General features: G+C 44.0%; 1 protein-coding gene across 2 annotated transcripts; it reads left to right on the top strand.

The window, feature by feature from the left end:
- The first annotated feature begins 808 nt into the window (after window positions 1-808).
- Window positions 809-18,178, top strand: ell (elongation factor RNA polymerase II). 2 transcript variants are annotated; one of them, XM_028977949.1, is made up of 12 exons: window positions 809-1,088; window positions 9,002-9,046; window positions 9,669-9,790; window positions 11,061-11,224; window positions 11,971-12,245; window positions 14,002-14,135; window positions 14,748-14,835; window positions 14,926-15,400; window positions 15,754-15,805; window positions 15,904-15,971; window positions 16,861-16,905; window positions 16,991-18,178. In XM_028977949.1, exons 1-12 carry the CDS (start codon window positions 951-953, stop codon window positions 17,026-17,028), a joined length of 1,644 nt encoding a protein of 547 aa, XP_028833782.1. In that variant the 5' UTR covers window positions 809-950; the 3' UTR covers window positions 17,029-18,178. The 2 variants fall into 2 exon arrangements, with proteins under 2 accessions (XP_028833782.1, XP_028833781.1); XM_028977948.1 differs by having other exon boundaries at window positions 812-1,088; window positions 15,904-16,075.
- Window positions 18,179-18,337: the final 159 nt, after the last annotated feature.

The following is an 18,337-nucleotide window of genomic DNA, read 5'->3' as shown; positions in this document are numbered from 1 at the left end:
CCGTGCTGATTTTAGCATCCAACTTATTCAAATTGTCTAATGAATTAAACCTCTTTGGTTGAAATGTTTAATGCAACCATGGTAAGACCCATGGACAGAAAATCACATTTCTCAACATTTGCGTCCTCCAAAATGTATGATGATCGTTCTGGCCTTATTGGATGAGTTATTAAAATGCATTAATAATTGTGGGAAAATGGTGTGTGTCGGGGGGGGCTGTAGGTGGAAACGCTGCAGCCAGCAGTGAGGACACGAGTCCGGGTCCCAGGGCCCTAAAACGGGACAGCGATTGGTTACATAAGGGCCGAGCTATGTTTGCTCGGATGCCAGGAACATGAGACTCATGCGGCGTTCGCGTCCCGAAACGCAGGGCACATGCTGTTAAATCAGCCTGCTCCTCACAATAATGACAATTCTCTCATTATATTATATCTGGGTTTTTTTTGTTTTTGCTCATGTCGTGTTCGTGCATGTAGCCTAATGCCTCGCGTATGACGCATGACCGCAAGTTAATATTATTAGCACAATTTCTCCACTTAAGTCCAGTTTGGGCATAAAGGGTTCGCGCTTGTTGTGGAGGAAGGTGCCAAAAACAGAAAAAACGGAGCCCCCAAACCAGGTTAATAAACACCGCGACGCTCGTTATACGCGTCAGGTGAAGCGCGAACGAATTTGTCGCCGTGAACGTTCCAGCTTTCGACAAATGAAAAACGTCACGTCAGCAGGCCCCGCCCCCTGACGTCAGCGGCGTCTTTTTGGACTTTATGAATATTCAAGCCGCGGCGACGACGCTTCGTCTTCGTCGTCTTCTAGTTCTTTTTTTTTTGTGTGTGTGTGTGTGTGTGTGTGTGTGTCGTTGCGCGCCGCCTCTGCTGCCTACTGTCGCCGCCGCGTCCGGCCGCGGGAGCTGGACCGCCGCTTGTCGCCGCGCCAGGGGCCATGCGAGGAAGATGGCGACGCTGAAAGACGAGCAGGGCTACGCGCTGTCGAGCCGCAGGCTGAGCGGCGGCGGCGGCAACACGTCGATATTCCACGTCAAGCTCACTGACAGCGCGCTGAAGGCCATCGAGGGCTACCGGGGCGGCAAGGTAAGCGCGGCGAGGCGCGGCGGGAGCCATGTTGCTGGCGGATAGCCGCCCCCGCCGCGGTCCCCGAGTGCCGGCCGGGTCGTGGTCGCTCCTCCGTCCGTCCGTCCGCCGGGAGAAGCGCTTTTTAACTTCTGGCCGAGCGAAGACCCGCCAACTTTTTAAGAACAGTAACGATCATCGAAATCTTTGTTTTACGTAAATCCTCGGACTTTTTTTCTTTCTTTCTCACCGGCAGTCGGAGTCACGGTTTGGGTGGTTTTGGGGGTTTTGTGTCGTGTTTCCTGTCTGGAAACGCTGAAGTTCTCTTCTCGGCCTTTACGCGAACAGTGATCCTCATAACACCGCCATGTGAGCAGGTTTATTCTTTTTTTTTTTAAGTTGCCATCGTGTGAAGTAGTTTTTACCTCTCGTTAGATTGGTTGGGGACTTTATATTTATTACGTAAATTAAGTGTGTACACACACACACACACACACAGAAGTGATTGTATTTCTGGAATGAGGCTCACTCGAACAGAACTAATTGTGAACCCCCCTCCTCCCAGTGTTCAGCCTGCCTCATCACCCCGCCACCATCGCACTGCTGATGCCAGTGGCTCTGGAGAGCAGGCCGGCCACGTTCGCACGGTTCCCTCTTTTCGCTTTTATTGCCTCGTATCGAGGCGAGAGGGTTCATCGGTGCGCTGCTTTATGACTGATGCCTCGGATCACGGACCGACGTCTCTGGGGTTGCGTAACTATATAATCTGGGAGTGTGGTTTGTTTATAGTTCACCCGCGGCTCCCGGCACGTATCTTCCACGTTTTCGCCGGGTTCCAGACTACTTCTGTCTGATCCGGGATCAGCTCGTCGTGAGCCAACACTAACCCAGCAATTTTGATCACAGGTCGGCTCAAATTCAGGCCAGGGAGGCCAGACAAGCCTGGCAGCTACGCGAAGCTGAGTAGACAGGAAGGATCACCACCACCACAATCATTCTCCATAGCCGTGTTCACCAGCAGAAAAGAAGCAGACTCAAATAAAACTTCTCCTTTTTGAATATGATGACAATGCTGCTTTTTTTTTTTTTCTTTCTGCTTGAGTGAAGCCGCATCCTCTCTGTTTACCACAGTAAAGCCAAGTCGCTTCACCTCTGATCTGTTTCACCCCGTCTTTTGGGTTTTTCCCTACACCGAAACCAGACTGCTCCCATTGGCAGCTTACACCATAGACAGCTTGGCCTAAAGCTCCGGAGAGTGTACGAGTAGACCGGACGTACCTTTCTTTTACCGTCACAAGACCGTTCTTACTGCACAGCTCAGAGCAAAGTTGTCATTTTCTCATAACCTCAAACCCAAGAGATGCATGAGCTGTATTTCAGGATCTCGAGTAAAGCGTTCTTTTTATTTTCTCTCTCCACTCCTGTGAATTCCACTTCCCTGCAGCAATTGAGGCTTTCATCTGTCAGGCATCTACGGCCTGACCAAGCAAGTCAATCAAAAAAAGCAATTCGAACCCACAACCTTCTGATTACAGGTCTGTTTCCTTACCCGCTTGGCCACCACCGCCGTGAGGTTTGCAAAAAAAAATAATAAAAAGTGGCCCTGACGTATCAGCCCAGCCTCCAACCTGACCTATAACCCCGAACGCGTCACACACACAAGAAATCCTCGAATGAAAAGCCGAGGCTGGAGACTCGTGTTCTGGCTGTTTTAACACGCCGCGGAAGAGAACCGGAGTCTCTGCGTCACCGCGTGACCGACAACATTACAGATAACGCTCCGTGTGGATGCAGGTTTTTTTTTATTTCGTGTGGACAGGCCCTTAATCATAATTAAAATCAAAATCTGATAACTTGCCTAGCCCGAGCTCAGACACGGACGTGGTCCGGTCCGTGTGTTGATGTTACTGATGTGCAAAAAGTAGTTGAAGTCTGTCAGGAAAACTGAAATCGGAATATCTTAAATTCTACAGCACAGCTGCTAGCCTTTCAGAGGACTGGACCCACTCACGTTTTTACGTACAGTATGTGGCAATCTATTCAGTATTCATCCATGGCTACGTTTTCATGGTATTTTGCCCCATTACAATAAAATGAAAGTCCTAGAATGGCTGGTATAATGCTGAAGCTGCAGTGTTCTGCACTCCATTTTAAACACAAAGCCTCTGCTACTTAGCTCTTCCACAGCCGACTGGCAATACACTTTTATGGTGTAACTTGGCGCCGTGTTTATTTTTAGAGGATGCTATGTGGCACATGCACTGTGCCGCCTCCTTTCATAAATGATTAACTTCAGAATTTGGATTACGGCAACAGCATTCGTGACTTTGGGTTGTGTAAACGTTGTTGAACTAGTTGTGGGTTTGTTCCTAATCATCAATTTTGTCATGCGAATCTCACTCTTATATAATTTACTAATTAGTGATTACATTTTCCAGTGTTTGGGCAGGAAGTAGGGACTGCAGACTTCTTCGAAAAGAAAAGGGTTTTGTTCTAAGCACGTGCTGTAATATCTCACCTGCTTAATGTGTGGTGGTGTAAGTGAAAGATTTTGAAAGTCACTACCACATAGAATCCCAAATTATTGTTATGTAACCACTGTTGCCTAGCAACTCCAGTGGTGGTCTGCACTCGAGTAGGATTTTGGAAGGTTGAATGTGCCTGATTCCCTGGCTACTGCTGGTTTAAACAGTTGTATTTTGATAAAGTGTGTTATATTTGTTATGTTATATTTTTGAGGTTATTTGGTGTCAAATGACAAAGTGGTGAGTTTTATGATCGAATCACCAGCCTATTACTATGTGGTCCCATTACAGTGTTATTAGTATGTTGGGCTAGGCTTGTCAGGACACTGAATTTTCAAACTATATCTATACTGCAGGGGGAGAAAAAACAAATCTGGGAACTCTGGGGGGGGAAAAAATGTGTAAATAAAATGTTGGGTTTTTTTTTTTGTTTTTTTTTAGATAATTTTAAATACTGTGTGTGTAAATTGATACATAAAACAAATGGATACATTAATTAATACATAAATGAAAATGAAAACGTATTTTATTTTTGAGTCGCAAAAGTGAGAAATATATCACTTTTTCCAAAAAAAGTTTTCTTTTACAGCCTTAATCCAAAATGGATTAAAAGCATTTCCCCCCACAGAATTCTACACTCAACACCCCATAATGACAACGTGAAAAACGTTTACTTGACGTTTTGGCTAATCTTTTGGCAACAATTACAGGCCTTTTTGAATATGATGCCACAAGCTTGGCACACCTACCCTTGTGCAGTTTGACCCATTCCTCTTTGCAGCACCTCTCAAGCTCCATCAGGTTGGATGGGAAGGGTTGGTGCACAGGGGCAGTGGTGGCCTAGCGGTTAAGGAAGCAGCCCTGTCATCAGATGTTTGCCGGTTCGAATCCCGGTCCGCCAAGGAACCGCTGAGGTGCCACTGAGCAAAGCACCGTCCCCACACACTGCTCTCCGGGCTCCTGTCATGGCTGCCCACTGCTCACTCAGGGTGATGGTTAAATGCAGAGGACAAATTTCACTGTGTGCACCGTGTGCTGTGCTGCTGTGTATCACATGTGACAATCACTTCACTTTTGTTTTGTTTTTTCTTTGATGTTCAATTGAATTAAAGTCTGGGCTCTGGCTGGGTCACTCAAGGACATTCACCGAGATGTCCTGAAGTTCAGGAGCGCTCTGGAGCAGGTTTTCATACGGGAGGTCTCTGTACACTGCTGCAGCCATCTTTCCCTCCGTCCTGACTAGCCTCCCAGTTCCTGCAGCTGAGAACCATCCCCACAGCATGATGCTGCCACCACCATGCTTCACTGTAGAGATTGTAGTTGCCTGGTGATGAGCAGCGCATGGGTTCCTCAAACCGTAACATCAGGCATTTGACCAGAGAATTTTGTTTCTCGTGGTCTGAAAGTCTATTTGGCAAACTCTAGACAGGCTGCCATGTGCCTTTTACGAAGGAGTGATTTCCATCTGGCCACTATACCATACAGACCTGATTGGTGGATTTCTGCAGAGATGGTTTTCCTTCTAGAAGGTTTTCCTCTGTCCACAGAAGACCTCTGATAAGCTCTGACAGAGTGACCATCGGGTTCTTGGTCACCTTCCTGACAAAGGGCCTTCACCCCTGGTGGATCAATTTAGGTAGCTGGCCATCTCTGGTGGTTCCTGGTGGTTTTGAAATTCTTCCACTTATGGATAATTGAGGCCACTGTGCTTATTGGGACCTTTAAAGCATTTTTCTGTCAGATTTGAGCCTTGAGACAATCCTGTCTCGGAGGTCTACAGACAATTCCTTTTGACTTTGCTTGGTTTGTGCTCTGACGTGAACTGTCAGCTGTCGGACCGTATATAGACTGGTGTGTACCTTTCAAAATCAATTTTCATGTTTCACTGCTGGGCTTCAGTTAAACTGCAGAAACATCTCAAGGATGATCAGGGGAAACAGGAGTCATCTAAGCTCAATTTTGAGCATCATGGGAACCCCGACATTAACCTATGGAGCAGAATCTGGGTTTGCTAAATTGCAGTCGTGATTAAATTTAATTTAATCAAATAAGATTTCGTTTTGATTTCGATGTATCGTTCAGCCCGAGCAAAGACACAGGAATTCTTAGTTATCTTGCTTCAACAGTAAAAGCAAGATAAGATAAGGTTGAAATCCTACTTCGACCAGACGTACTTCCAGACAGTGCTCTTGCTTTTTACGTTTTCTAGCCAGCTTTGTGCTGCAGAATGAACACTGGCGCTGCTTTCGCCTGCTGCTATATTTAAAGTGTCTCATGTAAACTTTGGGTTCTCCAGGTAGGGGCTGCCCACTGCAATGCCGGTTCAAAATTGGTGTAGTTTGCCGGAGATCTCAGTGATGGAATTTTAAGTATTGATAACAGTGCTAATTGATATTGATACTAAATTTCACTATTGATATCTTGGGTGTAAAAGCAAATAGCTCTCTAAAAGGGTGCGTTACATTGTGTGTGTGTGTGTGTGTGTGTGTGTGCAGTAATGTCCAGACATTCTGTGCCGCAGTGAAATGAGACATTATATATTGTGCATGATTCCGATCAAATAAAGGACTCACATGTATAACTAGCCACAAACAAGCAGCAGCACCAAGATAAAGCAGTATTATGTACGTTTATGTGCATAATGCCCATCGCAAGAGATTCCAACATTGATTGACAATGTGGATTTTTGAAATGTGTTCAGTCGGGTTGGTACTGAGGGCAGACTGCACTATAGCCTCTTTCACGGTGAAACCACAAGAAACATCTAACTTGAGTGAACATACTAAAAATTGTTTTGTATTGTAAATGTTACGCGGCTCATTCCGTGAAACCTCCAGATGACTGTCAGAGAACCTAGTTCCCCAGTTTTTGTATCTTATTTCCTGTTTTTCTGTTTTGTGCCAAAATCCACAATCTTCTAAAACCGATGGTGTTCTACGTTCGCATGGCCCGATTTTTTTAAAAACCTTTGTTTACAATGTCATAAAAATATTGTTATACAGCGGGGGGGTTTATTGTTTGAGCAAAACTTTCAGACAGATGCAATGACCCCAATGAAAGTGTCAGCATAAAGAGAGCATTATGGTCCTTGCGTCGACGCTAATTATGTAAAGCACATATGTCATAGGCTGCGGCGTGCATGTGGCTTTCCTAGAGTATACCCCACACGGCAACTTCCCTTTCTGACTGCCATCGCAGAATTTTGCACGTGATTTATGTTGAGTATGACGTTGTCTGAGAGGGTCCTGCCATTTACTCTTTATTAGGGATTCATAGGATGGTAGTAGCCTAGTGGGTAAAACACTTGCCTATGAACCAGAAGACACACGGAGTCACAGGTTCAAATCCCACTTCCTACCAATGTGTCCCTGAGCAAGACACTTAACCCTAAGTTGCTCCAGGGGGGGGACTGTCCCTGTAACTACTGATTGTAAGTCGCTCTGGATAAGAGTGTCTGATAAATGATTCACTCATCCATCTTTCTCTGCTACCGATATGGATTCCTGGTGTCTTGGATATCGGCAGATCCAGAGCACCAATCCTAGATTGGTTTTATTGATCAGCACACTTTTACCAATAGCCACTTATTTGAATCATTGTTTGACCAATGTCTGAAACACTTACCAGATTTTTTTTTTTTTTTTTTTCCTGCCGAGCTGGCGGTCCTCTGATTAACCCCTAGGCTTTGCATTTATTTGACAGAAACCCAGTTTTCTGCTTAGGTTGTAAAAGCCGACATGCTGGTTCTAATTAGAAAAATCTGCTTTAGAAGGATTTCGAGCCGCTCAGAAATGAGCTGGTCCCTGGTTCATGACGTGGTAGGGCTGTCTGTCTGCATGTCACTTGCCCAAGTTCCAAGGCCTTGGAAAAATGAAGCCTTGGCTTCCTTACAGCCGGTGTGACCTTTTGAAGGGCCTCTTCATATTTCTTTCTGCATCAGATTAACTTCTTTGGTAAAATTGTTGCCGGTGAGGTATCGGCCAGGTATCTATACAAATCCAGAGCTCTCTCTCTCTCTGTGTGTGTGTGTGTGTGTGTGTGTCTGTCTGTGTGTGTGTGTGTGTGTGTGTGTGTCTGTCTGTGTGTCTGTGTGTGTGTGCGCGTGTGTTAACTTTACATTTATGGCATTTATCAGATAAATTATCCGGAGTGACTGGTATGCACGATGAAGATAATCCCGAATTTTGCGATATATAGAGTTATTATGCATTTTGTCCAGCTGTTGTTGTATGCTCTCGTCTGCCCAAATGTCCAACAAACATTGCACCTCTGCCGTAGACCAAAGTTACCCTTTCCCCACCATGTTGGTTTTGGGGCGTTGCAACCACGCCCAAGTCTGACTGCGCTGTGGCTCTAACTCACTCTGGCACGGTTCAAAATACATAGTGTGAGTACACCCATACCAATCTGTAGTTACAGGGACAGTCCCCCCCTGGAGATGCTCAAGTGTCTTGCTCAGGGACACAATGCTAGTAAGTGGGGTTTGAACCTGGTGTGTTCCTCCCTCCCTCCTTCCCCTGTTTGCCTTCCACATCACAGTAAACAAGGTGAAAAGAGCTCCTGTTGTATAATTATAGAGGAAAGAGTCCTACTTGGCAAGAAATTCACTGTTCTGACCCGGTGTAGCATTTGGCCGAGCAGCAGTTTTGTATATTGACAGACGCCCATGAACTTAATAAAAAAAAAAAAAAAAAAAAAAGGTGCTGCTTCAGAAGGCAATGGTTTGGTTTAGTGGCGTAAAAAACGGTTTTAATGCCCTGGATCAGTGCCACATTGGAGGCCAGAATGAATTTTGAGCCGCCCAGAACTGGCTGAAATCAGTGTTTTTCACTGTTTGTAAAAAATCTTTACACGCCAGGGCTGATGTGGCTGGTGACATGTGAAACAGGAAGTAAACGTCGACAGGATGCTTCCTCTCCCCTCTGACCTGACCTTGTTTTTCTGATCGTTACTTTCCTGCATTATTCTCAATAATTAGTCCGATATTCTGTACCACATCGAGTCACTATAAGCGACCATGTTTCTTTCTGGCCATTTTATTTTGTCTAGAAATTAATGAAGATGCTAATTCAAGTAATTTTGATGGATTAGCAGCCTTGACATTAGAAGTGCTTAGTGCCCTTTATCACGTGGAATGGCTGATTCACCAATATCCTTGCCTGAGGAAGTTGTATTTTTTTTTTTTTTTTTTTTTTTTTTTTTTCTTTGCTTTTCCACACCTCCTTTAAAAAAAGGCTGTAGCATTGTCTAATTTTTTAAATGTTCATTTTGTTTATGTATTTATGCTCCGCGCTTCTGGTAAAGGCTTGGCGTTTTGCTATGTATTTACTTGCCGTTACTTATTTTCATTCCTCTCTCTCTCTCTCTCTCTCTCTCTCTCTCTCTCTCTCTCTCTCTCTCTCATCCCAGGGGTTAACTGCACATCTTACTATCAGGTTTGCTGGAAACCAAGGGGTAAGTTTCAGTGCATCATATTTTCTTGTGATCGACCGAATGTTGGTATTTTCTACGGCCATTATCATTATGAGCCATAGCGAGTTCGTGTTCGAATCTCTCAAAGCAGCATGATTAAACCAGACTGATGTTAGGCTCCTTTCAAGTAGTCAGTCGGTTAAGATGTACAAAGAGGATGCTGGGAAGGATAACAATGAGGCGTTGCGGGGAAAATGGCGTCCATTTGCCTCCTAATTTTCCAAAAATGACACACCAGTCTCCTGGTTCCGGATTGAGGACCTTCTATCAAGCTCAGTTTTCCTCATTTAAGCGGCCCATGTTCAGTTGGTGCACTATTCGCCTGCTGCTTGCACTTTGCACGGCTTACTGACAGCTCCTCAGGTTTCCCACAGTGCAGACGTACATAGTTGTGGGCAGCAAGAGCCGGACACTGTCCAAGGGTTTATTTTCTGCCGTTATTCTGGTGTAGTCTTGGATTGACTCTGGCTTCTCTCTCCAGCCTTAGACTAAGAATAAATGAAAATTGTGCGACTATAAACAAATGTTTATATAATTACTGCCTGAGAAATTAAGTTGGAAATGCAACAGCTCATTTATTTAGTTTTATTTTTTTCTTTCACAGAAAATCTCAATTCCACAATCAAGGAACTCCGATGAGTGTGCCACGTTCACTTTCTACCTGTCCCATGTTGGAAGGGACAACCCTCAGGGCAGCTTTGACTGCATCCAGCAGTACGCTGCTAGGTGAGAGTGCCAAAATCCACAATCTTCTTTTTTGTGTGTCTGTGTTTTGAAGCAACAAAAACTCACGTGCAATTTTCTGCAAGTTTTGCAAAAATTGCTACATTTGCGATTGCAAAGATGAGTTCAAGCAGTTGAGCAACACACTGCAAAAAAAAAAAAAAAAAATCACGAAAGGCAACTAAGACAAAAGTTAAGTGCAGCCACATAAGATCCGGTGTCAAGAGGAAGTACATCTGTTCATGAGGGAATCCTTTTTAAAGATCATTTTGTGCCAGATATGCTGAGGTACAGGCATGGATTATATGTGGTAAAATAATTTACTTTCCCAATATCTTACATAAATTAGGCAATCGTTTTTATTTTCCTCAAGATGTTGTTCAGCATCTTGATGAGCCCGAACTGTACCACTTTGGGTCCAAAATCATAACTACGCAACGTGAACTGGCTAAAAAATTCATATACATTTGTGGGGATTAAAACCAGATAAATATGAATTGTGATTCATGAAAAGAAAAGCCAGTACTCCTTCATTGCTGCCTTATTGCAGCAGGAACCTTACTAGTGCTCAAAAAGCCATAACGTTCAAAGCGCGGGGGCTAAGTGTTTTACCCACAAACAAAACTTAGATGGAAATGTTACTTTTGTTCAGCCAGTTTGTTTTTTGTATTTCTTTTAATTTTTTTATAAAATCCAATTTTTGGTTGCAAATAAAAAATAAGCAAGTTTTTATTTAAAGGTAAATCAATTTTGATCATAATTTGTCTAGCTCAATTTATTTAAAATAAGTCATATGGAAGTTAGACTGCATTGTTACAACCCCAGACATCTGATATTTTTTATTAGCATAGGGAATGCAGAGGAAAATAAATTCAGTTTGGATGCCAGGCAGCATGCGCTCATCTCACTCACAGTTAGTCACAGTTGACTTGCGTAGACAGTGTTTGGTTTGTTAGGGTTTTGCATAACCAAACTACTTCCAAATGACCGAGAACGCGCTGCAGAATCTGGAGACTTGTCTGCCTTGGGCGGCATGGTTTTGATTTGAGGGAAATAAGCGTGGCACACTGAGTGGGAATGTGTACCCATTTCCATGCCCACGTGTCTCTCTAATTTAATTGGTCATGCTGAGACTGTAGCTTTGTTTGTGTTGAACCACTGGAAGAAGGAAGAAATACCTGCAGTTTCAGTAGTGAAAAGTGCCGCGCGCATCATCAAAGATCAATGTTTATTTCCCCCCTAAACATTTTTTATGTGGGTTTCCTCTCTGCAGCAATGGAAGCATTGAACTGGATTGCTTGGGTATGATCCTTGGCAAAATTACCGTGAACGCCACTGATGACTCGTACCAGAAGGCCCGCCAGAGCATGGCCCAGGCGGAGGAGGAAACTCGCAGGCGAGGCACCATCGTGATTAAACAAGGCGGCCGTTTCATCAGTAAGTAACACTCATCGGTGCATACCACGTTTTATTCATTAATAACAACAAAGGAGCGGACCAAAGTGCTGTACATTAAAATTGGAAAGGACAGGACAGACATGGACAAATGTTCAGTAATAAAAATCTGAGAAAACAAAGCATTTCAGGCTACATGGTAAACACAGCATAAGATCCACCTCACCCAGGGGCTGGTTAAAATGTCTCTAAAGTAACCAAATTCACTTGCTGTGCTTGTACTGTGTGTACCGGTGCTCCAGCGGGGTGCATCCCGCGTTCCCGTGGCCTCAGAACATGCGGCCAGACAGGCAGTGTCAGCAGATGGACTGGAGCGTTTGTGTGTGCTAGCAAAACTGGGACTGAACGCCAGCCAAGAGCAGCATGTCCCACTAAGCTATTTCCTGTCGGAGGGCCGAACAAGCCGCCATTGTTCTCAGTGTTGCAGTTAGCGAAATATCTCTTCGTTTGTACGCTGTCCCGTTTCACCGGATTTATGAGCTGTGGCTCAAGTGAGCTCAGGATGAGTCTTATGCACCGGAGCTGTAATGCTGATTCTTTTTAGGATCCGACTCCCCCTGAGCCAGTCAGTAAACTGATTCAGGTGCACGATTCACTCGAGTCTGTATTTTCCGGTGTTCTGTATTTTAATTGGTCTTTTACTGATTATAAGAAATATTTATGTGAGCGTTTACAATCTAGACATGGTGTGGTTAGGACTCAAATGTTTTAAACGTCTTTGTCCTCAGGCAAAAGGGTGCAGATCCGAAAGCCCCCAGCTGGTCTGACGGACATTGCCCCCTCTCGGCGAACGCCGCGGCCTGTTCTGATTTCCAGCAGCCACAGAAAGGGAGCGGCGACCCAGCAGCCCGTACAGGACAAGCTTTCTGAACTGCCACTGAGAGAGCGACTCGCCCACCTGCTGGCCCTCAAGCCCTACAAGAAGCCCGAGCTGATCCTGAGACTGCAGAAAGACGGCCTGTCCGCTCAGGACAGGGACTCGTTGGACAGTGTCCTGCAGCAGGTCTGTTTGAACGGTGTCTCTCGATGGCTAATGGTTTGCCAAATGCTTTGCTTTGCATTTCCTGGTTTTAAGTGCTTCTGGATATGAGATGATAAGCCTCACTTTTCAAAGCGCTTGTGGCAGGTTCACTAATGTCCCATCACTGGTTACAGATACAAACAGATTCAAACTAGAAAAGTCTGCTTGCTAGTTACCTGTATCTTGGGGAGGAGGAAATAACTAGCTTTTTTTGTGTTTTGAGTGCCATTACATTTTCTTTTAAAAAAAGTGCGGGATTCACCCGTAGGCATGTGGTGTGTATCAGGATACATGGGTCAGGATACGATTATATCATGATAGACTGTGATATTCTACAGTTCACTGAAAATGTAAAAACAGAGCTCATCTACAAGATGCTGTGTACAATCTATGTGAATCACATAATTCAGCCCAAACAACATAGCTCAGAACTGAGTTTCACTTCACTTTACTTTCACTTATCACATTTGCACACCTTCACCCTACCTGTTACACATATTGTAATATTTGGTTATGTTTGGATATGTTTCCATATTGGTTCACTTGAATACTTTCAATAATTGCAATATTGAGGTCTATAGCAGTCACAAAAGCAGTTCACTGCATAAAATGAAGTGATTGTCACTTGTGATACACAGCATCACGGTACACACAGTGAAATGTTTCCTCTGCATTTAACCCATCACCCTGAATGAGCAGTGGGCAGCCATGACAGGCACCCGGGGAGCAGTGTGTGGGGACGGTGCTTTGCTCAGTGGCACCTTAGCGGATCGGGATTTGAACCAGCAACCTTCTGATTACGGGGCTGATTCCTTAACCACTAGGCCACCACTGCATATCACTGTATGACTGAATGTGACAAAAATGTTGTTTCAATACAATATCACATGTAAAATATCACTATATATCTCACTAGGCTTGTCACGTTACTGAAAGTTCCATCTCAGTACCAATACTTAGGATGAAACACAAGAATGTTAAAATAAATGAAATCTCAAAGCTCTCTTAGCTTGGGCAAATGTATAGTTCTCTACTGAGTATTGGTGTAAAATTCCTAGTATAATTTGTAGGCTTGTTGAAATTTTATCCATGCATTGCGTGGACAATTCTGCATTGAAGTAGAGCCAAACATAATTGATCATACCATAATGACATTGCTTGGTGATTTTCTGGCGGCAGCATGCCTTTCATGGCTGCCAACTGCTCGCGAAGGTTGATGGTTAAATGCAGAGGACACACTTCAGTGTGTGCGCCGTGTGCTGTGCTGCTGTGTATCACAATGACAATCACTTCACTTTCTTCCATCTTTTCTTGGCCACTCTTTTGAAAATGTATCAAACTGCCAAATCGGTCAGCCGTGTTCTCTCTTTTTATCTGATTTTGCTTGTATTACCACTTACTCATGGTGTTCATCACATAGTTAATCATCTCGGAACCATGTCCGCTTCTAAAAGTTATCAGTCATGGCTGGTGTATCCTGGAATGGATGCTACAGTTCAGCTTGAGTACATGAGTTGGAAGTCTAATGTCCAGAAATAGATATAGAGGCTGTGAAATACTTCATGAACAGTATCTTTAACTAACAGTCAGGGCATTAAATATTATATAATGTGACCTAGTTTACGGTTAATCTGCAACATCGTTTTTGCATTGTGAGCAGTGCTGACATCATGAAATACTGTTTTTGTTGTTTTTCCAAATACTTTATTTTGATCAACCTCTTTATTCTCTGCCTCAGGTGGCCCAAAAAAACGAGAGGGAGAACACCTTCTCGCTGAAAGACGGCATGTATAAGGATGTCCAGAAAGACTGGCCAGGCTACACCGAGGGAGACCAGCAGCTCCTGTCTAGAATCCTCTTCACCAAAACCAGGTGAGGCACCAAAGCTCGGCTGTGTGAAATTCACTTTCTCATTCACTTTTGACTACAATGTACAGAAAATCTCCATTTGGAAGCCTGTCATCGTCCACACATTTGTCAGGTGTGAAACGTGAAGGCACGGCTACATCTCACGCCGCATGTGTGTGGTGGGTGTAGAGACTGCAGTAAAGCCAGGAATCACCCCCCCCACACACACACACACACACACACACACACTGCGTGCGCAGTTAGTCAGATCAGTGCATCACTCAGCCAGGCGGTGATGCAACTCCCTCCTCAGCCCGTGTCCTGCCATGTGTGCTCTCAGGCCCCACTGGCAGCTCTTGGATCAGCTGCTCTGACCGGTGGGAGAGAGCCTTGCACTCCCCGCTTTCTCGCACTCGCTCTCACTGTGTCTCTCTGAAGAGTCGGTGTTAGTCACCGTCATATGGTGGGAGATTACAGTTTGGGAGCGCGCCGCGACGCTTCAGGACCGGTGGAAAAGCATGCTCCTGGAGCATTCTTGAGAAGTGACTAGGGTTAACCAAATAGTGTGGAAATTTTCACATCTGCAGTTTGGGAATCGTGAGGTGTAAGTGCATTCCTCTGTTTCTCTGTTTGCAGGAAGATTTGCCAATCCCACAATCTCTTGCCTGCCCCAACAGAAGCTGGAAGCCCCCAGAGAGACCAGGCCAACTCCTCCCCTCCCCTGGCAAGTTCACGTTCACCCCCCCACTCATGATGGAATGTCATAATGATGTTTTTTTTTTATTATTTTTTTTTATTGTATGTATTTGTATAGAAACGTCCACTTGGAGAAATCATTGACCCTCTGGCAAATAAGAAGCCTAGGATATCGCACCTGATCAGCAAAGCATCAAACCGGGTCAATGGAGACATGAACACATCTAATGAGCAAGACACGGTCGCTGGGCCGGGTTCCGGTGCTGCAAAACAGCCTGATCAACTTCAGTCCAGTGACCCGCTGTCCACTATCGGCAACGGCTCCAGCCTCAACGGCCCAGACAACGAGCGCTCTGATGCCGGCGTGTCGGAGAGGCTCGGCCAAGGCGCCGCCCTGACGAGGTCCCCCTCGCCCCCCGCTCAGCCATCAGGGGCCACGCCCACATCGGGACACCGAAAGGGCAAGAAGAAGTCCAAGAAGCACAAAGAGAAGGGCCGAGATCGAGGAAGAATAAAAGGCGGGAATGTAGATGGAGGAGGCAATGCAGGAATCCAGCCAGACAATTCGAACAGGCAACAGAGCTGCAGCCCAGGCAAGAGTCGAACCGCCGTGTTGCCAAGTCCAATTATTATTAGCAACTTTGGACTTTAAGGTCACTTATAAATAGCCCTGCCTACTCTCAGAGCTACACAAATTCAAAGCAATTTTCGCATTAATGTTATTACACTTTAAATATTTAAAGTAATATTTTATGGTTTCGTTGGCCCATACCCATGAAATGACATTGATGCCAGAAGCCTAAACCTACAGCAGTAATTGATGTTTTACCACTTCAGAGATTTCTGCTGTAGTTGAGCGGTAGCGACCTCTAGTGTTCTTGTGAAAAACATCATCTATCTTAATGCTGATTTGAGTGCATGATTTTAATTTTTTTTTTTTTTGCAGAAGTTAATACAAGTACTGCTACATCAACCTCTGACCTGGCTGATTATTTAACGTAAGCACTTCCCGATGTTTAAAACAATGTTTTGTTACTTCGATGCATCCAGGAAGCACTTTTCCTACCCAAATTGTGACTGGTCCTTGTTTCCTCAGGTCGTACACAAAGATTGGGTCTCCAGAGCAACGGCAGAAGTACAAGAATGACTTTAATGTGGAGTACAGTGAGTACAGAGCCCTGCATGCTCACATCGAGAGCGTCACACGCCAGTTCACCGTGCTTGACACTCAACTGAAGCAACTACAGCAAGGAACCGAGCATTACCAGGTAAACCTTTAATCCCGCTGAGCAGCAGCAGGGTCAGCAGGAAAACGCTGAGGAAGACTGCTCACGCAAATAGCATTTAAGGGCAGCTCTTTGTAGTTAATATGTGGCGCCGCTAACCTGAGCCTGTAGAAAATCTGGTATCAGAAGTCCAGATCTTTATATTTGGAGTAATGAGCATGTACGTCAGGAGATTTTCTACTGACTAATTGTAAGCCCAATATGTCCTCCATGTAAGCAAGAATTGAAGAAACAAATCCAATGTGGAACAACTTTATCTTTCTGTGTGCGGTGTAAATAGATATTCTGTGAATCCTGCTCCTGAAGAAGCTCTTAGCAGAAGGTTTTCACTCCAGTCTGACCTTAGTTAGCCTCCTTAATGGACTAGTAATGATGTTGGGAAGCAGCAGCTGCATATTTTTCTCCCCCTCTCCACAAAGACATATTTTGCAACACCACACCAGGAATAGTCTTTGTATTTACAGGTCACATGACAAGTCACATCTAAAAAATGTGGTATGTCTGGACTGAGGAGGAAACCAGGATCTTATTTCTGATGGGCCAAAGGTTATTGCTGTAAAAGTCTGAGCATGCCATCCTTCAGTTTTGATGGCACACGACCCCAACAAATATCTACACTGAGAACTTTGAGGCAGGTGGTTTTTCCAGGGGCAGGATTGAGGAACACCTATTGAAAGGGTGGGGGGGGTCTAGACTTTGGTCATTTTGTTCAGTTTTACTTTTACGTTTTATGGCATCATTGTTTTCTTTTGTTTTTGTATTTGCAGACAATTCACAACCAAATTCTTCAAGAGTATCAAAAAATAAAAAAGGTATGTAAAGGATTCTGCACTCTTCTAGTGGCACAGCAGTTTGCCTTAACTAAAAATAGTTTTTTTTTTTTTCTCCTTTCCACAGACGAATCCAAACTATACTCAAGAGAAGAACCGATGTGAATACCTGCACAATAAACTTGCTCACATTAAGAAAATCATCGCAGAGTATGATCATCAGCAGCTCTAATGCTTTGCATTGTTTTTTGACCTCTGCGAAGCAGACTGTGATCCGGTGCGTCAATTCAAATCGAAGCGCAGACTGGTGCAAGCACTTTGGAGCACCCCGGGGATCCTTTTGTGCACGGTTCCTTTCTGACAAACTCACTGTTGGGTTTGTGAGGATGGCCATAATTTACTTTGGCTTTGTACTGTTACTTCTAGGACTCAATTTGGAAACCTTTTTGACTGGATTTACCAAAAAAAAAAAATCCCCTGTTTTTTGGTTACTTGGCCTGGTCTCTTAAGCAAGGATTTGGCACTCAATGCAGAAAACAGTCCTTTTTTTTTTTGTAGCATTATTTTGCAGTGAAACAGCCCAACTGAGTGGGGATTTAGTTCATTAGAAGTTAATTGAGAGTACTGTCATTTAATCCTTAACTTAATCCTTGCACAAGAAACCAGTCCAAATGGATTAAACAGTAAATACTGTTTTGTTACTTGTTTAAAATTTAATTTATTGTTTTGTTTTAATGTATAAATGCTTTATGGTCTGTCATAACCTTCCCTGCTCTATCAGAAATCAGTATTATAAGTCAATATAATGGGAGCTACTTCTCACAGACTAGTGTCCCTCTGCACAAGAAGTCCTCCACCAACAAAACCAGCCTCACTTTTGGAATTGAAAGGAAGGTGTTTGTACCACGCCACCAGGCCAGACCACACGGCACTGAATATAATTTCATACCAGTATTATTTCAACGTTTAGAAGGCATTATGAGTGATGACGGACCGGTTAAATGCTACAACCAGTGTGATGGCACATAGGACCTCGCTTGGATGCTGTGTTCCGGATATGCGGCCATTTCTGCTCTCACCGTACGATGGAAAACAGTGTTCTCTGTCTCTAAAATACTGCCCCTGGCCAGTGTCATTAAAACGAAACTTCAGCACTTTCTCTGGGATCCCTGTCATGTTTATGCTGTAAAGGTTATTATTATTATATTATTTTTCCCCCTGTTGAAGGTATGCTGATGTTTTTTTGTTGAAAATGTTTATGGGTAATAATGATTAAAAAATAAAATTCTACAATAAGAACCATTTATATAGATTATGATTGGTTTCTTCATTCTTTTTTTCTGTCCTTTTTTTTTTTTATTTTTTTATTGGTATTTAATTTATCTGTATTCCCACAGCTGTGGGCTTAACTTTCTTATTAAGTTATTTCTTTGTTTCATTTTAATGAATGTGTCTTCATGGGTAATAGCTATTG

This window comes from Denticeps clupeoides, chromosome 4 (assembly GCF_900700375.1).
Source record: "Denticeps clupeoides chromosome 4, fDenClu1.1, whole genome shotgun sequence".
Lineage (NCBI taxonomy): Eukaryota > Metazoa > Chordata > Actinopteri > Clupeiformes > Denticipitidae > Denticeps > Denticeps clupeoides.
This window is presented reverse-complemented; position numbering and strand designations above follow the sequence as displayed.